A 22,757-nucleotide genomic window follows, 5' to 3' on the forward strand; every position below is an offset into this window, starting at 1 on the left:
TGCGTGCGTGCGTGCGTGCGTGCGTGCGTGCGTGCGTGCGTGCGTGCGTGCGTGGGGCCTGTCTCCTTTCAACTTTCAAAGCACCTCCAACATTAATTCCTGTAACAAGATAGCCAGATGTGCTGCATGCAGGCCCTCAGACGTGACGGGCAGACATTTTGCTCTCCGAGTTGTAGACAAAATATCCCCAAATATCCCTTCTTTGCAGCCTGGAAGTATAGCCCTGTTCATGTACAGTAACGGTACAGTGCAGCAGTCACTCTCAGGAATGTGAATGGCTTCAGCTGCAGGAGACAAAGTGTTGAGCTTGATGTATGAGTGTGTCTTGGTGCAGTTGGCGGCTACATTAGCATATCAAAGTGCCTGTCTCGTTCATCTACTACTGTATCTGCTGTGCATACCCAACTAGGCCTAGACACCGTCAAGAATAGAAGCTATCCCTCTACGTTGAAGCGAATTACTATGCTGCGCCTCCATCAGAGTGAATGAACAATTAATGATCAGGTTTATTCATGTCTTCTGTTCTTTGAAGTTGGGCGTTCCTTAGATTTTAAATTAGAATATTCAGAATTGCTATTTGTCTATCTATCTATCTATCTATCTATCTATCTATCTATCTATCTATCTATCTATCTATCTATCTAGGCATTGGACTATGAGACCAAGAAGTCCTACGCCTTCAAGGTGGAGGCGTCCAATTCTCATCTGGACCCTCGCTTTCTCCACCTGGGCCCCTTCAAGGACACAGCCACGGTCAAGGTCAACGTGCTGGATGTGGACGAGCCCCCTGCCTTCACCCAAAGCTCCTACACCATGGACGTATATGAGGACACCCCGCTAGGGACCATCGTAGGCTCTGTGACCGCTCAGGACTTGGACATAAGCAGCAGTGCAGTCAGGTAAAAGGTTGCACTGCCATGTGACGTGTGTACATTTATAGAACCCCACCTCCATGACTCATACCATCTAACCCACATACTACAAGTAGTGTGAAAAGAAAAAGAAGGACTGTTGTGTACAGTGAAAAGAACACAGCAGAAAAGAATATTTGACGCTATATAGATTATTTTTTGCCTTCAAATCAATCAATCAATAACCACACATTCTCCCTACTCAACGAGTGAGACAAGTCCAGGTGTGCCTTGAAAATGTGCGTTTGTCACGCCAGTGGTGGAAAAAGTAAAAGTATTTATACTGCAATGTAGAAATACTCTGTAGTACGGAATTCCAAATTTACTTGTGTAAAAGTATAAACGTATTGGCATCAATAAGTACTTATTGTACCAAAAGTAAAAGTACAAAATCTTTGAAAATAGCAGATCTAGAAGCTCACAACGCGTTGCAATGAGACGCGTTCTGAGCTTGTAGATCGGCTATTTTCAAATAGCCACGGTATAAAATAAGGCTAAAGTGGTTCATGTATGTTTTATAATATTAGAATTTATATCTGCAAAGTAACTACTGTAGTAACTACAGTTTTCAAATAAATGTAGTGGAGTAAAAGTACCATATTTGGATCCGAGATGTAGTGTAGAAGTAAAAGTATTGGAAATTGGAAATACTCAAGTAGAGTACAAATACCTCAACATTTTACTTAAGTACATTACTTAAAGGAGCTATAGTCAACTTTTTTTTGTAGGGCCGACACTTTGTTTACATCCTAGTCTAACAAAGTGTCAGCCTGACAATGGCCAAAATGATTATTTTATCATTATTTTACACTTTGTGTGGTAATTTTTAAATGGAAACACATATCATATGAAGCTTATTTTTTCATAAAATATTTTTGAAACATTATTTTTATTTTAGCATCCGTTTTTCAAAAGAAAGTTGACTATAGCTCCTTTAAGTAAATGTACTTAGTTACTTTACACCACTGGTCATGCCGTTATAGTAGCCTACACCTATGAGGCTGAAAAGGTTAAAATGTTAACCCTACTCTACAAATGGATGGCACATGTGTGTCCACCATAAAGGTGGTGGGGAATGAAACGTCATTCAATAGTAGAGTGCCATCTCTTATCAAAGATTATGAAAAAAACTGCTGAATATTTTATCTATACACTGTAGAGCTGCAGACTACAGTTCAGGACAGGACATCCCTTGTATTAAAATAGAGAAAACACATGCTTTTTACATTTTCTTTTGGGTGCTTAATATTTGATGTGCAGCTCCAAATGGATGTGTCTGTAAACTGCCATGATTTAAAAGCCCCTATACGTTGCCCCCTTTTGATTTCTCCGTTCAATATTACAGTAGGAAACACATTTGTCCCTGTTTGTGTTTGTGCAGGGGTTGAAAATAACCGGTTTCATCCACTGGAGATACAGAACTAAAGTAGTTTTTTTGTAATTCTGTATTTGAAGAACTTTGGCCAAGTTTTATTTTACTAGTAGTAGTTCAAAAGCAAAGACATTAAAAAAACAAGAATTATTTTAAAAGCAATGCATAAAGAATGTGTGTTTAAATTAGCATAATAAATCCCGGGTCAGGAGCCAAAAATAATTTGGCTGAAAAATATCACCGGATTCAGAGCATGATACCCATTAAAATGGGAAAGCATGCATATATTATGTCACAGCGTTTTGGAGATTCAGTGAGATTGAGACCAAGAGCGCTCGTTTTGCGGTGCGGGCGGAGCAAGCGGTGGGTTTGATCCACACCTGGATTTGATGTGCCCACCTGAGTGACAACACACAACAACGCAGCCAGAGAGAGTGCTCTAGCCTGCTTCCAGAATAAAATAATTAATCTTATCACATTTTGAGATTATTTAATGGGGAAAACATTTTACGGGGTCCTCTGGGAAACAGGCACTATATGACTATGCATCTGTTCACACTCACAGGCTACTGGCTAGCTAATATTAGCAGCTAGCTGCCTCTCTTCAGTTCAAAGCGTCCCAAAATGGATTCAAACGCCATAATAATATTGTTGTATGTTAATAATATTTAATTCATGTGGTGGAAACATTTTTGCTACGGGACCCGCCTGAGGCTCGCGGGTGCCGAGGCCTTGCATAAGCCTCTGCGTTTCCTAGTTATTGACCCTGGCGGAGACGCACTGTCTCAGGCGACCATGAGCCCCGCGAGACACTGCCGAGCGAGCGGGAGCGAGCGAGTTGCCGTGTCGAGCGGTGCAAAGGTCGCATGACAAAGGCGGTGCAAAGGTCACACGTGTGTGTGTGTGTGTGTGTGTGTGTGTGTGTGTGTGTGTGTGTGTGTGTGTTACAGTGTTTTTGAGATGTGCTTCTCAAACCTTTTCATGTCAAGAACAGAAGGAAAATTTTGAGTTAAAAAGGTTTGCTTTAAAAAATATATAAAGATTTGCACAAATGTTCAGATCTTCAAGCTCGCATTCCGACACAAAGTGACTCACAGCGAGCTTGTATATCTGCTGTTATAGAATAGCCAAAGCTAAAATCTAAAAAGACTTCGATGCTTTCCTGGTTTCAACGGGTTAATGGGCTAATTAGAGTATATGCAAACTTTGTTGACTGGTTTTGTCTGGTGCAGGTACTCACTGGAATGGAGAAGAGAGTCTGACAGCTGCTTTGACATCGACACAGTCGAGGGAACCCTCTCCACTAATGAGTATCTGGACAGAGAAGAAGTCGCTCAGCACAATGTAACTGTTGTGGCCACCAAAGTTAGTAAGTATTCATCCACATTATCTCACATTTCCAAATTGGACAGATACTAATGAGGGATGCAAAATGTCAGCGTCGAATGTAACCGTGCCATCATTTTAGTTCAATGTTAGAATCAGTCCACTGTACTCAAGGGATATTTCACTTTCAAATAAAAGAAAATCATGGCCCCCCTCACACATTACAATGTCCTTCTAATGCACGAGGAGGACATGATTTTTCCTTTACTTTTTCATTGTTTCTTTGTTTGTTTCTGTTTATTTTAAGTAAAAGTGTCAATAACTCGATGTAGAAATACTCAGTTATAAGTCCAGTATTCAACAATTTTACAAAAGTATTGGCTTGGAAATATACTCAAAGTACCAAAAGTAAAAGTGTTCATCATGCAGAATTAATGTCCCAGCTAGTTCAATATAAATATTTTGTGAGCTTGTAGATCAGCTATTTTCAAATATGTACTGTACGGCTGAAGTGGTTAATAATACTGTATATTTGTAATAATTAGTGTTGCCCGATCCCGATCACGTGATCGGATCGGCCGCCGATATGGTCATTTTTATAAGATCGGAGATCGGGAAAAAAATATTTTTTTTCAAAAAAATATTTTCTGGGAGTAGTGAAAGTTACAGGTAAGGTGAATGCGATATGAAACGTAAGCTTACCATAATCACAGTAATCCTTAATCATTTTCAATCATATTCAAGGGCTTTTGGAGAAATGAGACAGACACAGAGCCCTGCAGAGGGGAGGGGATTGTGTCAGACTCTGTGTCCAGCTGGCAGCTGATGCCAATAAGTAGTAATGGCCCCTTGTAATGGATCAAAGGAAGGCAATTATGTCTCTCTGCACTGTCAACTAGCTGCTACAGATGCATACTTTTCAAGCAGACTGGTTAATTGGTTCTTAACTTATTTTGTTTCAACTTTAAAAATGGCCAATGTTTTACCAGTTTTTATATAGTTTGTTGATTATTTTTGATGCTGTAATGGTCTATTTTATTTTATTCTTTGAGGTATTAAACAGGTTTTAAAAGTCCTTAAATCGTGACTTCACTGCCAAATTTCAAAGGCCACACCAAAGGTCCGCTGCACAATGCTTGAGAAACACTGCTATATCACTATACACTACTCATAAGCTTTGTTTTTAATTTGTTGATTCAGTGCTGCACTAAGTGATAGAATGAATAGATTGTTTTTTTTCTTAATGCCTTGCCAAAAGATCGGATCGGGAAAGATCGGGATCGAATCGGAAGCAATAATATTTGATCGGTATCGGATCGGGAGCAAAAAAAACGTGATCGGGGCATCCCTAAATAATAATTAAAATCTACAAAGTAACTTGTAACTAAAGTTTTCAAATAATTGTATTAGGTATTGAAAATTGGAAATATTCCAGTAAAGTAAAAAATACCTCAAAACTGTACTCATAGTTACTTTCCCCCGCTGCCCTCATGCAACTGTACACTGAAGTTCATTGAATGTGCAAGAGAGCACTATTCATTAGTCTCATGGCTTGGGGCTACAAACTGGAAAAGATACTAACGAGGGATGCAAAATGTTAGCGTGGTGAGCGTAATGGTGGCTTCATTTTAGTTCAATGTTAGAATCAGTCCACCCTTATGCAACAGCACAATGAAGTAGAAGAACTTCATTGGATGTGCAAGAGAGCACTGTTCATTAGCATCATGCTTGGGGGTACAAACTGATGCCGTTTTGAAGAGCATGCTTTTGACCGGAAGGTGCCGTCAGGATAAATAGTGTAAGTTCCATTGAGCAAGGCACTGAACCCCTACTAGCACTGCTCAATGCAGGATACTACTGCTGAAAAAACGGTAAAAGAAGTCTGTTTGTGCGTACTGAAAACAGTACAATGCTCATAATGTGTCCCGTTGCAACACGTTGTGAACTTGTAGAGTGGCTATTTTCAACATAACATTATCACTATTTTCAAATATCACTCAGGCTTCAGTCTGATGATGTTGGGTCAAGTGCTGCCCTAATACCTGCCTGATAGCAATGAAGAGGACCATACTTAGTAGTAGTAGTTTGCAAATGTTCTTTTGGATCAGATTGTGACTTTTGTGATTGTATTTGCATCAAGTGTAAGCAGGGTGTGGCTTTGGTAAAACAAAGTAAAGAAAACATTTGAATACTGGTTAATGATTGGTGTCCCTAATTTTGAACATGTCATTATACGCAACATTGTTTCAAAAATGTTGCCAAACATAAAAAAAGCTAATAGCAGACCTTCAAGCTCACATTGCGTACAGCTGCAACGTGTTGTGAGCTTGTAGATCAGCTACCCTATATAAGCCCTACATAATACAATGCAGTTAATTGTCTGTCACAATGATTCTGAATGCATAGTCTCATTACCCCTCGTAGGAGATCCCCTAGGTTTCACCACTCTCAATAAAAATATCTAGTAAACCAACACATTGGAATAGACAATCTACCAAATGCAGACTGCAGGCTAAAGCCTAATACAGCTCATGCTGTCATATTGTTAGCAGTTAGCGCCATCTAGTGGAATGAGCAGATTATGACTTAGATTTAAGGTGAAATACTGTCTAGCCATGATGACTTCTGAAACACTGCAAACCAGTAAATCCCACGTGTCCCTCTCAGCTAGTTCCGATTTTCTGTGACCTTATTATAAGCTTCCTCTACACAGCAAAATGTGGGGTGCTCATTTACAGGTGCTGTGGCTCTGAATTTGATCCTGATAATCACAGGAGCATATTCTTTGCTCACTCTAAATATCTCACGTAGAAAATGTAAATGTAATATAATGGCATTCTTCCAAGTGGGACAGCATATGAGGGTGGTCAACGGAATGTCTGGTGTGTACCATTACTTTGTTTAATGCTTTAACACAGGGGTCTTCAATGTTTTAAGGCCAAGGACCCCTTAGTTGAGAGAGAGATGAGGCAGGGACCCACATAACTTTTTCGTAGATTCCATATAGTTTCATTGTTTTGAGCACAATCATCAGTGTAATCAATTTGTGTTTTTAGATATTTAACCACTTGAACCGTCATTACTTAGGCGTAATAATCTTGACCTTTCACTCTGTACTTATTGTGCTCACACACACACGCACGCACGCACGCACGCACGCACGCACGCACGCACACACACACACACACACACTAAACCTCTTTGCCAAAAATAGCAGAAAGCTCACAACGGGCGTTGTGAAGCTTGTAAATCTGCTATTTTTGGCTAAAGTTCTCAGAATATGGACGTTAGGGTTCAAGGTGGTTAATATTAAAATGATTTTGAGGACCCCCTGAAGTAACTCTGAGGACCCCGGATCCCCTGTTGAAGACCCCTGCTTTAACATAATAATATGCCAGTAATGCCACACAAGAACTGTGTATGTAGGTCAACATCTGGTTGAATTGACTGCTGTGACTTGCTGAAACAGCAGGGGTCACTGTTGCACTTTGTTCAAAACAATCCAAGTCATGATGTTTTGTTCCATTTGCTATGAATTACAGCAAATGGTTCAGTATAACACTTTGTCGACAATGGATTAATCATACCGTTTAAGTTCTTTTCAGGTCTCAGGTTCTTTTCAGTTTAAGAATGTTAAGCTATGATTTCTCTATATTTGGCAGATGAATAGTTTGTACTCTGTAATGGTTTGTAATGAGACATACATTAAATAATTATAGGGTTAAGTCCTTAGAATCCAACATAAAGTATAGTTCAGGGGTCTTCAATATTTTCAGGCCAGGGACACCAAAACTGATGGGGAGATGGAGCAGGGACCCCCTATCTCGTAAGGTGGGGGTGGGGCTACAACATATATTGTATATTCATGTATAAAATTGTGTTTCATGTGCATAAACATACCATGTTATTGTGCATTCAATACTAAGCTATTGAAACAATAGATTAATATATGTATGCTTTTATTTATTTTTAATTTTTAATGTACAAGTGGCCATACCACTGCCATTACCTGAGGACCAATGTCAATACTATCAATCTATCACTAACAATCTGTCAATTGCACAATAATCATGTAAGCTATTCAAAAGAGACTTAATCATGTTTATTTTTGTTATCTTTAAAGACAAATTATAATTTTTTTCTTTATTTTTTTAAATAAAAATTATATATACTTTTTTTCCCCTCCTCCTTTTTTTTACAATTTCGGGGACCCCCTGCAGTATCCCCGCGGACTCCCTAGGGGTCGCAGACCCCCTGTTGAAGACCTCTGGTATAGATAAAACCTCAACATAGAGACCATACTGCTCAGTTGGATGAAAACATGAACAGCTATAATTTAACTCATTAATAGTTTCTTTCATAACCATCCATACTGCCATATGAGCAGCAATGAACATCCTTATAACAAGAACAAGAAAGAGGCTCTTTCTCCTGCTTTCCTCTCCCTCGTCATTATGTTGATTTTTGTGTTCAAGGTAACTTTCCTATCCAATGCGCACACGTGTATATTGACGAAGACATATCATGATCTATTCTGGACGCGATATTCCTTAGACAACTGCATGTCCACCTCTACAAAGGAAAAACAAAAGAGAAAAAATAAGGGCATTGACATGCATGAAGCACATACTGTAGTGCTGCAACTTGCATTGAATTGAGTTTTTTCAACCTGCCACGGCCAAGCCAAACGTGAATCACGTGTCAATAGCTTCTATGTGGCACGTTGCACACACAGGCTTGAGCCCCTGCCCTTTTACTGTAACCGTCTGTACAAAGTACCCTCTCTCCAGAACATGAATGCAGCATTTATGGTGAAAGAAAGGCAAATGCTCCCTCTCCATATCGTACCTGAAGGTAACATTCAAGAGAATTGCCTTTTCCTTACTTTCCTGAACTTGAATGCAGCATTATATGTTGAAAGAATTGTCCCGTGTATAAATCCATGCCGTACGCTGCATCTCCAATAAAGCTTGCTTATACTTTGAGCGTGGTGTCTTGCAACGAACATATCCATCTTAAATTGAGACTGATAGGTATGTGACAAAAAACTAAATGAATATTATACTGTTCATTCAAATCTGCTTAGTCAAGTGGGGGCCCCTCTCTCTTTCTCTTACTCTCTCTCTACTTCAGAACCATGGCCAGCTCTCTTTCTCTCCTTTGCCATCTACTTCAGAACTACGGACAGTTATCTTTGCACTTCAGCAGAACCAGTGACAGCTCTCTCTCGCTCTCTCCTACCTTTCCCTCTACTTCAGCACCATGGACAGCTCCCGCCTTCAGCACAATGATGATTCTCAAACTTTTTCATGTCAAGGACCCCCACCAAAAAAGATTTGAATTTTTAAAATATTTTAAATGTATTCCAGGCTTTCTTTTTTTTTTTTTTTAGATTTGTTTTTGGGCTTTTATGCCTTTATTTGACAGGACAGTGGACTGACAGGAAATGGGGAGAGAGATGGGGAATGACATGCGGCAAAGGTCGTCCGGATCGGGAATCGAACCGGCGACGCCAGCAGGCATCATAGCCTAGTATACGGTACACGCCTTGACCACCAGGCCAGCGGGCACCCCCTAGTCCAGGCTTTCTGACAATGTTTGAAAATACAACTTCTTGCATCGCAATGCATTTCGTGACCTTATAGATCTGCTATTTTCCAATAACCAATCATTTAGCTGGGGACCCCCTGGAACCACCTCCTCTGCACGTCCCTGCCTGGTTGTCGCCATTGCTGGACTGTCCGTGTCTCGACTAACAGGGCATTACTAACTGCTGGCTAAAATCACTGTGATCGTCTGAGTGTGACGTTACTGTATGTGGAACTTTTGCAGGCAACCCGCTGCTCTCCAGCACGGTGGCTGTGACAGTCAATGTGTTGGATGTCAACGAGTTCCCCCCCGAGCTGGCGGTCCCTTTTGACATCTTTGTCTGTGAGAATGCCAAAGTAGGACAGGTAAAGATGACTTTTATGTCTGGCCGTCTGTCTCCGTCTCAGTATCTCTGTCCCGGTGTCCCACTGTCCACCTGCATGTCTTGTCTGTCTATCTATGACTGCATCTGTCTTTGATGTTGGTCTTTATGCTTCTACTGTATCTGTCTGTCTGTCTGTCTGTCTGTCTGTCTGTCTGTCTGTCTGTCTGTCTGTCTGTCTGTCTGTCTGTCTGTCTGTCTGTCTGTCTGTCTGTCTTTATTTGTATCTGCCTGTCTTTGATAACACATGCATGACATGAATGCTTGTAAAGGCCCCCTTCATTCCTACCATTAGCATGCATCCTGCATCTGAATTATATCCAGATATTATTTAGATGTTTTGCATTTACATACTGTATTATCGAGTATGTGTTCTAAAATATTTTAATGTCAGGTTACAAAGGCAAAACAACGATGTATATATTATACATCATTTACAACATTTGCATTTATTTTCTTTAACATCAAGGTAAGCTGACAGTACTGCCTCCTTCTGAGGCATCTTTGGCCATAATAACAATAACAAAGTTATAAAAAAATTATAATGATAAGGTTCAGTGCAATCCCCTATCCACATAATGTACAGTACGACAATTTCATGCAAATGGCAGGTGTTAATGTTATCTAACGTAATAATACCCCATGACACAATCAGGAGAGGAGACGCATGTTAATGCCACATGTAAATGCATTCTGCCAATATATTGCCGTACAATCTAGATATGAGACACGTTAATGTCTGCCTACATTTGACATGAATGCTGCATTAACATGACGCTGGCATCCAAAATAACATTTGATATTGTTATTTGGATGCATTCAACCAACAACAAAAAGGAAGTACAGTACCGCAGAGGAATTAAATCACAGTCTTTACCGTGGTTGTTGAGTACTTTCTCCCTGTGCCTGCCGTACGACGCCTCCACATCATTTATGTTATTAATTCATTCACTCCACGGAAATGGTGTTTTCTGCATTAAAAGCCTTTCTTCATTGTGTACATTTATATTTCTGTGACATTGGTGGGATTTTAAAGAGGTGGTGCTATAGTTTTGTACTTTACTTTTGTTCTTTTTTGAATGTGTCTATTTGTCTGAGTTAACATTACTCTAACAGACCCCCAGGTGTGGTTATAATATGCAAATATGTCTTCCCTGTGTAATGTTGGTTACTTTCTGAAAGCTGAAAGCCTCTGAGTCAAAAGGCCCAACTGAAATACACTGATATAATTACATCATAATATCTTACCCTCCCCTTTTTTACCACACAACAACACTGTGGGTGTGGCTAACTTCAGCTGGGTCACCACCCACCAGACAACCAGGCATACTTAATGAGCAGGTGGGTGTGGGGGGGATCAAGGCACGATTGTCTTTAAGACACATTCTAGAGCTAAGAGGGCTTTAGCTGGCACTATTTTAACCACTTAGGCCCTCTATAACTACAACAGACCCGAGTTGCACTGTACTTGGTGCATTCCTTTTTTGATCGACACCTATCTCCGCCAAAACATATAGCCAATCTACACACTCCCAACAAGTGAAAAATGTGAGTACTGTACCTGTTCCACCACTGCCCAGAATCAAGATGCTGCATGGGTATAGGTTCATGTGGTTAACCGACAATTCCTCCTCTATGGTCAGGTGATCCAGACAGTGAGTGCTGTGGACAAAGATGTGCCTCCCGCTGGCCAGCGCTTCTTCTTCAAGTCTCCAAAGGAGCTCCGTAACCGCAACTTCACCATACGAGACTTTGGAAGTAAGTTGAGCAAGGAACGACTTCAAGCCAAGGTGACATTGCAGGGGAAAAGAGGGCAGAGAATGAGACCAGCACCGAGATAGAGTGGTGATAAGGATGATAAGGAAGAAATGTAATGAGAGAAAAGGCTGAAGGTTAAAGAGTAAAGAATAAAGAAAGGGAAGGGATAGGAGAAAAGATCATTGCTGAAGCAGAAGTTAACTTTGATAACAAAGAAATACTAAATAAGACTGATATACAACTTTGATTTGATGCCATTAGTTAATAATGCACACTGTATGATGACAATCCTTCTATCAACCTGTCTAACAATGTGTTTGTTTCTAATCCCTTCCTTTCCCTCATTCCAGGGTTAGTTCATCTTTATATTCAATTCGTATTAACATGCACTCCACACACCTAATAGAATTCAACCAATTCTAACCTAAAAGAAAGAAGAAGAAAAATTACAAGAAAACACACTATTGATAAATTTAATTAGCAACAAATTATGTCAAAACACATTTTACATTACAGTATGTCTAAAGGGGGAAATGTGAGATGCAAAGGAGAGAGACAATTAAGCATCAAAATATCACACAGTTTTCATTTACACTTGGTATTTAAAAGTGTTATTGTAATAAGCATAATATTGTCTGCACTCTGCACTAGGATTGGATCTCATTTTTTGCATACAAAACACATGTAGACATGTAGATGACAAGTCTGTCTATACTCTCGACAGAAGTAGGAGTGCTGTAGTGGAAAATATTGTTGTCAAGTAATGGGTACAGTTCTTGGATTCATCAATCAAGGAAATGGGGTATTGAAGTCAATCAAGATTGAGAACCACTGGTCTAGCTGATCCAGTCACAATGATAACACATACGCTAGGAGTGAGCAGTGACTTGTCTATTTGTATCTTCCCCAACCCGAAGACCCCAGACACTACAAAGTTTGTACAGCAACAAGCAAACTGTAATTACTGTGCAGTGTGCATTGACCTGCAACACTAGAGACCGTAAACTGGGGTCAGGATTAAAGTTAAGGTGAGCATGACACACAAGCCCCCCTAGTGCTGCAGTGCCTTGTGCAACCCCTTGACTGTTTGATGCACTTTGCTCTGCTGCATTTGTCTATATATACTGTAACCTATCCTTAAAAAACAAACAAACATGGATTTCAATATAACTTCTAACCTATTGGGAACATGAAACGTATGTGTTGATATACGTTTGTATATGTGTTTGAAAAAGATGTGATATTGACAGCTGACTGTCGTTACTGTGGCTTCTCCCACTTGCTGGAGTAGCAAGGTAACGTTTATTCCAATTAAGGTTGATGACGATAGTGCCAACAGAAAGTTTGTATTGCCCCACACTACTTAAATTTGTATTCTCACAATGTTGCCATGTTATAAGAAGGACAATCAACTCAAAGCAATGCATATTTTTTAGGCAGTGGGCAGTTTTGCCCACAATGTTGACCAGCAATATACCATACATGACATTACAATCCACAATGTCAGCCATGTCAATGACTCCCGGAAGGAGGCTGTTGTGCTGCTTAGCGGGGGTGCACTCCCTCGCTTGACAACATGACATTGTTTTTTTTATATTTCTAAAATGAAAATAGCCAAAGGCTTTTTAACTTTCTTGCTCAAAGAGTGCCTTGGATTCTTTCTCCTTTTTCCGACTTTCTCACTATTACGATTCCTATCCTGCTGCCGATTCCCGTGTCTGCTGAAGGCAATTTCTCCCATTTTCTGTTAGAAGGTTGTCTGGATGTAATCTCCACTAACAAAGACAACATTGACATTTTCTGTTGCAGCCCTGAGTTCTCACCCTCTAACAAGCCTGGCTTGTTGTATTGCTGTACCTACACCTTCAGGTTCAGGAGTGATAGGGTAGGACAGATGGCCTCGCAAGCCACCAAGAACTTGTGTTCTTGTTTTCGTGTGTGTGTATGTGTGTGCGCGTGCGTGCGTGCGTGCGTGCGTGTAAGGCAAGAACAAGGTTAATGGCCTCAACCCTGTCAGTCTAGGTCTCTGTTTGCTTACATAACCGAGGGAGAGTGAATCAGTGCACGACGCACGCACGCACGCACGCACGCACGCACGCACACACACACACACACACACACACACACACACACACACACACACACACACACACACACACACACACACACACACACACACAGAGGCAGGCACATGTGCAGCCCACTCACACATACAGTATACAAACACATTCATACTACAAACACACACCTCACAGCGGCTGTCTGACTAGTCTCTCAAGCCTGACAACTCATCCACAATCTTGGAATGCTAAAGAGACTCTGTGATTCCACCTCATAAAGGTTCTGCACCGGAGGCTCAGCTGTCACCTGTTTGCCATTTCCCCTTCACAAAAATATACTTTAAAATAGCTCTAGAATATATTTCTGAACTTCCATTTCTGCTAAGCAGCAAGCTAGGTAGGTTTTGAATAATTTGATTTTACAGTGGGACTTTTACAAAACTGCAAAAGCGAAACGGAAATGGGGAAGGGAATGCGGGAAATTTGCTTTATTGTTGGTAGACTTTCAGCACTGATGTAGGTAGAACATTCTGTCCTGTCTATGGTGACACCTTTTTAGTTGCAAAAGGATTGAGATGATGTGAATCTATTGTAATGAAGTGTATGCATGTATGTCACTAGTCACATCCAATCCCATCACATATAACTCAATATCTGGCATAAAATGCAATTTGGGGGTCAAAGATTAAGGAGGTCTATTATTAGCCACTTTTTAACACTATGCCTGCCAGGGAGCCAATCAAGACACAGGTGAGGCGGGTATCCTATAACGTTGGTGGAATTCATTAGCCTGGGTGCCTGCCTGCTCGCTCCATTCTGCGATTTGTTTTGTCTCTCCGCATCACAGTCTGAAAAGCTTTGACTCTCCAAGGGGAGGTGGGACATAGAGCGCGGGTGAAATCCAACCGTGACTTCCAATTGGTCTGTGGTGCGGGGCAGGACAAATACACCAGTGTGTATTGGCTGGCTGATGACGTAGCTATCCTAACTCTACTCTAATTCGTTGGAACAACATCCAATCAGCAACGTCGTCACCAACGTCACAAAACAAATCGCAGAACGGAGCGAGCAGGCTGGCACCCAGGCTAGGAATTCATAATCACGCTTCTTTGAATGCAGCAATGTGTTGACGTCACAAAGCAGCACAGATACATGTAATGTATACAGCTGCATGGTTTCTATACTGTAGTATCACATAGTGTTTTAAAGCACTGCATACTGTAAGTGTTTACTGAGGTTAGGGTTAGGGTTAAGGTTGCGGTTTAGGCATAGTTTTACTGAGGTTATGGTTAGAGTTAGGTTTAGGCATAGTCCTACTGGGGTTGGGGTTAGGTTTAGGTTTAGGCACAGTTTTACTGAGCTTAGGGTTAGGATTAAGGTTCGGCATAGTTGCAAAAACGAGAACTGTAAATCAAAGCGACTTCTGGCCAATCACAGCAGGGTTTGCCTGGAACTGATATGGGATCCATAACAATACTTCAAAGAAGTATCACCTTATTGATCTAATTTGGCTCTACAGTATAGTGTCACTGTCCAGCAGAAACCTCACATCTCCAAGTTTAAAATTTGTATTTTTCATAAAGTAAAGCCCTGCTTCATCATAAAATAATAACAAAAAAGGAAGGTTTTGGACATACAACAAGGTTTCCACCTGACAACAAATGATATGCACTATGTGTGTTCAAGCCCCCAGAACCACGGTAGAAAGTTGAAGCAGCCGGCACATTTCCTGGGGCAAGCTGCCTAGATCACACGTCACACGTGTCTTCTTATTTTTTCACTCTCAAAAAGCGCCTGCAATGTAGTGCATTTGAAACTACATCGCAGTGCACATCATGGGGTGATCACTGCTTGCCTCCTGTGAATTGTTTTATTTTAATTCGTTTTTTAAATTTTTTTTATTTTCTGTTTATCTTGTTGCTGAGTGAGGTCAGCAGACAAAGTGACGTGAGTGAGATGAAAAAACGTGGGTGAAATGTGCCAATCTCAACAGGAAACAACGGTACATGCACGAGCATAAGAGCGTGCCATTGGGGTCTACAATAGGGTTCAATGGACGTCGAGTGACGTTCGTGACTGCTTTACCATACAAAGGCTGTTGCACAACCGATCTACAAGCACACAACGCCTCGCAACGCGAGGCGTTGTGTGCTTGTAGATCGGCTGTTTTCACTAGTTTAATACATTCTTTAGATGATAAATACAAAACGAATGGTTTTGGACGTACAAGGTTTCCACCCGACAACGACAATATATAACTCTATGGGTATATTATTCCCTAGATAACACGGCAGGCATCGTGACTCGGCGGCTGGGCTTCCAGCGGCGGCTGCAGGACGTCTACACGCTGCCCGTGGTGGTGGAGGACAGCGGCTACCCGGCCCAGAGCAGCACGGGGACCCTCTCCATCCGCGTGTGTGCCTGCCAGGCCGACGGCAGCCTGCTGTCCTGCTCTGCAGAGGCCATCTTCCTGCCCGTGGGCCTCAGCACCGGAGCAGTGATGGCCATACTGCTCTGCATGCTCATCCTGATGGGTAAGACTATTCTGAGGGTGTGTTACTATATTCTCAGGGTTCCCACGGTCATGAAATTCCTGGAAATATTTTGAAATTAGAAAAATATTTTTCCAGTACTGGAAAAAGTTTTGGAATTTATCAAGGGTCCTGGAAGGTCCTGGAAAAAAATAGCTATGCATTGTATTTGGTTATTGGTTTTGTTAATACCTCTGAAATGACAAATTAAACATAGGCCAAATTGTCAAATATTAGAGGCAGAAATTGTGAAAATAGCAGATCTACATGCTCTACATGCTCTACATGCTCTACATGCTCTACATGCTCACAACGCCTCGCATTGCGAGGCGTTGTGAGCATGTAGATCTGCTATTTTCACAATAGAACCGTGTTCGTGTACATAATTCCTCAACTCTTAGTGCCAGGGTCCCCAGTTAAAACATGATTATTTCGGGGGTCACGGCCTGAAAAGGTTGAGAACCACTGGCATACACTACCTGTCTTTGGGCATTGCTCATAGGAGTAAGCGACCTGTTATTGAGCGGAATTATTGTTATATAGTCCTGGAAATTGGGTTAAATATTCCGGGAAAGTTTTGGAAAGGTTTTGGAAATTAATTGGTAAAAATGTGTGGGAACCATGTGTGAACCCTGTGTGTTACTATTCTGTACTAGCAGTGGTTTTCAGCCCTCTTCACATCAAGGTCCAGCATTTATTCTGCATTTGCCTCTCAGACCCAAAACGTAGAATATTTTGTTCTCGTTGGATAGGATTTTTGTCCACAATTCCATGCTGTGTTGATGTTGGCAACGTAGGAGAGATAAACAGGCAAACGTTGACCAAACTAACGATTCTTCTACATTCTCTGATTGTTTAGACTTCATGTAAATGAAGTGATGCAGATGTTAAACAATCATTTTACTCCTGAGAGCGTAAAATGAAACCAAATGGACTATAATTATGGGTCCATTAGGTTACCAACTCTCCATTTTGCTGGGGACCAAGTGGACCCCCTCAAGGAGCACTGGTGGTCCCCGGACCACTGGTTGAAAACCACTGGTGTAAAGTATACTAAGTACATGTACTGTAAGTACAGTACAATTTTTTGTTTTTATTAGGGTTTTTTTTTTTTTTTACTTTACCGGAGTAGTTCCAATTTTCATTACTTTTACTCCACTATACGTCTCAAAGGCAAATGCTGTACTTTTACTCCACTACAATTATTTTAAAACTTAATAGTTACTTTGTAGATTTTCATTATTATTACAAAACATACAGTTACCACAGCCATCTATTTTCAAAAGATTTGCATACTGTACATTTGAAAAGTTGTGAAATAGGACATTGTGTAGGCAGGCTACTTTGACTGACCATCCCAGAGTTGTACAATATGTGACTTACGTAAAACTGTCTTTCACCCAAGATTAAACTGTCCTTTACCTCTTTTCACAAATACATATTTTTAATCTGATGTAACACTAGAGGGTGCTAATGACCTACTTGTAAGTTCTACCTTCTAATTATTCTGGATAGGAATCTCTGTGCAATCAGAGAAACAGAGGTTGAGACTCCACATCACCTTCATGACAAGGCCAATTCTTTACATATTCATCATGATTTCCTCCACATCTTTCAAACCATAGCACTTCATTTATTTAGCTTTTCATGTTGCATAACAATCTAACGCATGTAGCCTGTCTGCAATAAAACAATCTCTCAAAGGGATGTGTGTGTGTGTGTGTGTGTGCGTGCGTGCGTGCGTGCGTGAGAGAGAAAGAGAGAGAGTGTGCGTGCGCGCGTGCGTGCGTCCGTGCATGCGTTTGTGTGTGTGTGAGAGAGAGAGAGAGTGTGTGCGTGCGTGCGTGTGTCTTGTCTTCTGAAAGAGACGAAGCAGTTGTGAAGGCAATGTCCTGCCCTCAACACTGAATCATTACAAAAGAGTCAACATGTATTATATCCTAATGTTGGTGAACATATACGTGCAAAGCATGAGTGAGCATCTGTGTGTGTGTGTGTGTGTGTGTGTGTGTGTGTGTGTGTGTGTGTGTGTGTGTGTGTGTGTGTGTGTGTGTGTGTGTGTGTGTGTGTGTGTGTGTGTGTGTGTGTGTGTGTGAGACAGATAGCATGTCAGTCGGAAGATAATCAGAGTCTCCCCAAGGCTCTCGTTCCTTTATCAGAGTCTTCTGAATGGAAAATAGAGAGAATATGACTGAAAGGGGATGACCACATGAAAAACATGAGTGGAGGATGGGCTAATGGCCTGCCTCTCTCTTCTTCCTCCTCTCTCTCTCTCTCTCTCTCTCTCTCTCTCTCTCTCTCTCTCTCTCTCTCTCTCTCTCTCTCTCTCTCCTATTCCTTGATATATGGTATGCAAACTTTCCATCATTACTACTGCCTGAAGGGCACTGACCTACTCGGGGACCATGCAAGTCGAGCAGAGAATTATGAAAGTCTGACGTCTCATTACTCTGAATATGTGGCTACGCGTGCGGTTAGGTTTAGAGATAGGGTTAGTAATGGTCGAGAGTTCCAGAAGGAACGAATGCATTCTCCAGCAACGGCACCTGCCGCAGAACTGCCGCTGCAGGCCTGCCGCGCGACCGGCAGTTCGACCGGCAGTCACGCTGCGTCCTCGGCAATAGGACCGGCGGCCGGCGCACGGACCGGCTGTTCGACCGGTAACCGCGTGCCTTTTTGCGGGAGATTATGACGCCACCGGCTGTCTATCTATGCAAGATATACATATTAAACATATACATAATACATTATTATTGCTGGCATCTCCCTTAGGGATAGGGTGAGGAGCTCAGTCATCCGTGACAAACACAGAGTAGAGCAGCTGCTCCTCTGCATATAAAGGAGTGCGTTGAGGTTGTTCAGGCATAATAAGGATGCCTCCTGGTTGTCCAGGTATGGCCAGGTGGGAAGAGGCTATGGGTCAGACCGAGGACCAGGGGGAATTATGTCTCCTGTCCCTGCTGGCCCTGGGGAAACCCTTGGGATCCCCCGGGCAAAACATGCTGATGTGGCCAGGGAAATGGACGATTTGGGATTCCACATTATGGCCACATTATTGCATGGGTGAAATCGGTTCTCTCTCTCTCTCTCTCTGCCTCTCCAACCCGCCCTCTCTCAATTCTCCTTCTCCCTCTTTCTCTCTTTCCCTCTCTCTCTCATTCTCCCATTCTGGGCTCAGGTCTGACAGAAAATGTTGCTTAACAACAGCACTGAATTTAATAATATGGAGCCCATATTCTATATGAGCTGTACGTCGCAACAGTACTGTGGCACCAGGCATGTCCGTATGTGTTTGTGCGGTACCTAGAATTAGCCAGGTTGTTACGTGCAATAGGCTCTCTCTCTCTCTCTCTCTCTCTCTCTCTCTCTCTCTCTCCCTCTCCCTCTCTCTCCCCTTCACAACCCTGAGCCCCCCCCCCCCTTTCCCAATGGTCTCTCTCTTCCTCTTCTTCCCTCCCTCTCACTCTGCCTCCATTACAGGACCTGAACATACTGAAACATATTACCCGAGTAGCCTACAGTACACCAACCTCTCCCATTAACCTAGCCAACTCTGCACTATGACCTTGTTTGAGTTTCCAGAGCTCATAACACCCCCAGGGTACATTGCTCGTTTGTTCGTACTCTTGTACAATGAGCTGCACTTGTAGATCTCTTGATTGATTTTCTAATGGCGCGTGTTTGTGTGCATGCATGTTTGTGTGTGCGTGCATGCTTATATGTGCCTGTGTGTTGAAGGCAGTCCTCAGCCATTGAGTATCCATTCTGTAGTATTATCAAGAGGTTTTTTTTTGTTTTGTTTTTGCACTAGAAATGTTCCTGACTGACAGCTTCCATTTTCTCACAATGTCAGACATACACGCTTGTTGATTGTGTAACAGTTTTTGTCTCCTACATAAATGCTCTGTTAGATCCTGAGTATTCATTTGACAATGTACAACAATTCACTCACAGTGTATATCCACCCTTACGGTGCACTTTTAAGCCCTTTGTACACAGGCGCGTTTATCCGCACGGATAAAACGGACAATTCATTTTTTTTAAAGAAAACAATGATTCACTACGACCTCATGCACACCGGATCCGAATTAGCCGTGCGACGAGTGGCTGCGGCCGTGCGTTTTTTCCTCGATCGAACCCAGTTCGATTCGTGCGTCTTGTCGCATGCGGTAAAAAACTCATCACTCCTTTTATGACTCCTTTTGGGATCCGCAGCACCGATTCCGCACAGTATTGCACACCAAATCCAATGCGTTTTATTCATGCAGCAAACGAAAAAAAATGCAACTGTCCTGTGTACAAAGGGCTTAACAGCGGTAAACAGACGTATTTTCAGGAAGAGCGCTATTTGTCAATGGGACCCGGCAACTACTGGCGATAGCAGGCGATGAGGCGATGTCACCCAAAAACATGAAAATAGCTGATCTTTTGGACGACACCACCCAGAGTCGCCGGCTCTTGCCCGCTGTTAATCTTACGTAATTTCTCCCCAACTCAATACTATAAAGCTCTTCCAAGCGCAGCATAACTCTGATCGTTGATTGTCCAAGGTTTACTAGCTATTGATTGTAATCTTAAGCTATCTCTTGTCATCTGAGTTATCTTATTCTCTTGGCTGAGAATAAGTCCTTAATATCTATTATCGATCAGGGAAGAGCCCAGAAGCTCAGAATCCCCTCTCAACTCATCGTTGAGTCTTGCAAATTGAGAACTCCACCTTTTCACCCTTAGCACTGTCCCCCACAAAGTGTGTTTTTTTAAAGGGTTTGCATGTTTACACAGTAGCTTAGAGTGACGAATAAGAATGCTTGCACTCACGTAAGCACCCTAGACCAATTAAGGCTAATCTATAGTCGGTCACATGAGCTTAAAGATTTAATTTTCAGTGACATCTTTCCTGCTTTCCGGCTTGTTCTGGTGACAGACTGTATGACATATACCTCATAGTTCAACATATTGGTTCATGGTATCACTCATGGCTGTCTTTGTACATTCAGTTGTGGCTTTGTATCAGTATCACACTGATGGCCTTCCTCACAACCCCACCTTGATTTCTTTTCCGTTCATCATGTCACTGTGTGCTACACAACAAAAAGAGATTTCATATCTTTGTGCCAAAACGTCTCCATTATTCTAGACATATTGGCTTAGGAGTGCTCTATATACGCTCTAGAGACAAAACAATAAACAAACAGAAACTCACACGGCATTATAAAATAGGCTGAAGTCAGTGTTGTATAAACTAATTCATGGTGTGTTTGTGAGCAGAGATAGCTGCTCTGTGCCATTCATATGACACTAACAGAAGGCACTAAACCAGGCTTATTATGTGCCAACTAATCCATTCGTGTGCCTTTCCATTGAAGCCTCAGACATGGACAGACACAACACTAAAACAAATCTTTGTTTATTGCGAAGGAACTTCTCTGGGAATAAAAATAAATAAATGAATAAAAACGCTTATGAAAATGTTTTCTCTCTACCCATTTCTGATTTATATTAACAGGTCATGTTGGAATAATGAATGGTTATATGCATATCTTAATGTTGTGTAATTAATTATATTGTAAAAAACAATAAATATCCGCACACTGACAATTAAGCTCCCAATATTTATTCATGCATCATGGATGGATGAATGGCTGCCTGATGAAGGTCTACAGTATGTGTCCCAAACATTGTGAATTGCTGAATTATAAATTGGAAGCTTATTCATCAATGTGCTGATATTTGTCCTTTTAACAGTTACTTCTTCACAGTGAACTTGAACTCGGCTGTGTTGGAAGCACACACCATGTAATTAATAGATTGCCTCATTGTTCTTTTCCAGTGATGGGCGTGTTGTACGTGGGCCAGAGGCGCCACAAAGAGAGAGAGACCCTCATGTCCTCGAAGGAAGACATTCGAGACAACGTCATTCACTACGACGATGAGGGCGGCGGGGAAGAGGACACGCATGCCTTCGACATGGGCACGCTGCGCAACACTCAGACACAAAAGGCAAGCACTCACATAGCCAACGGCGGCGCTGTAAAGGAGAAAAACGGCTATGGCAGCGGGGTCCTCTTACACCTCAGCGGTCGCCGCGATGAAATCAGGTCACCTGACATCCACCGTGAAACAGCTGTCGGCATGGTATGCACCGGCACTGGCACTGGTACCACCACTACCACCACCACCACATCCAGCTTGGAAGTTGGCGCTGAGGCCGCTGCTGTTGGCGCTGTGAGCCAAAACGACGCCGACATCATCAGGGAGTTCATCCAACAGCGGCTGGAGGAGAGCCAGTTGGGCTACGCTGCCCCCCCGTACGACTCGTTGGCCACATACGCATATGAGGGGGAAGGGTCAGTGGCTGAGTCACTCAGCTCCATAGAGGAGTCGTGGGCAATGGGCAGCTCCGACGATTTCAGTTACCTTGGCGACTGGGGTCCACCGTTCAAAACTCTAGCGAGCATCCTTGACAGACAACCACCCACTCAGACAGAGGCAGAGGAGAGCTGAGGGGGCGTGACTGCTGAGAAATAGTGTGTGTGTGTGTGTGTGTGCGCGAACACACAGGTACTGTACGTATGCACGTGTGTCAAGAATGGACAGTTCAGTGACACTTTGTAGCATCAGACGACACGTTGAATGAAGGATTCCTCCAGAGTGGTTTAAAAGATGATTGTCGGAAACGATCGACGGGAATGCTACTGTATACCAGAGTGTGGAAAGTAGATTCCTTCTCTAGATGTGTGTGGACATTTTTTTTTTACAGTGAACAGGTTTGGCAGGAACTATTGGCTAGAGAGCTCCCTATACTGTAGGTACGGTACATCAGCCATT

The 22,757-nt window shown here is 42.1% G+C and overlaps 1 protein-coding gene across 1 annotated transcript in view; it reads left to right on the forward strand.

The window, feature by feature from the left end:
- The window catches only part of cdh12a (cadherin 12a), a gene marked incomplete at both ends in the record, with an annotated part of 93,759 nt that extends 71,326 nt beyond the window's left edge, over window positions 1–22,433 (forward strand). The window contains 6 exons of the mRNA XM_080725718.1: window positions 646–899; window positions 3,516–3,652; window positions 9,442–9,563; window positions 11,224–11,338; window positions 15,681–15,932; window positions 21,760–22,433. Of these exons, the coding sequence (XP_080581844.1) occupies window positions 646–899; window positions 3,516–3,652; window positions 9,442–9,563; window positions 11,224–11,338; window positions 15,681–15,932; window positions 21,760–22,433 (1,554 nt within the window). The remainder of the gene's footprint in view (window positions 1–645; window positions 900–3,515; window positions 3,653–9,441; window positions 9,564–11,223; window positions 11,339–15,680; window positions 15,933–21,759) is intronic.
- Window positions 22,434–22,757: the final 324 nt, after the last annotated feature.

This window comes from Nannobrachium achirus (genome assembly GCF_963921795.1).
Source record: "Nannobrachium achirus genome assembly, chromosome: 5".
In the NCBI taxonomy this organism is placed as follows: domain Eukaryota; kingdom Metazoa; phylum Chordata; class Actinopteri; order Myctophiformes; family Myctophidae; genus Nannobrachium; species Nannobrachium achirus.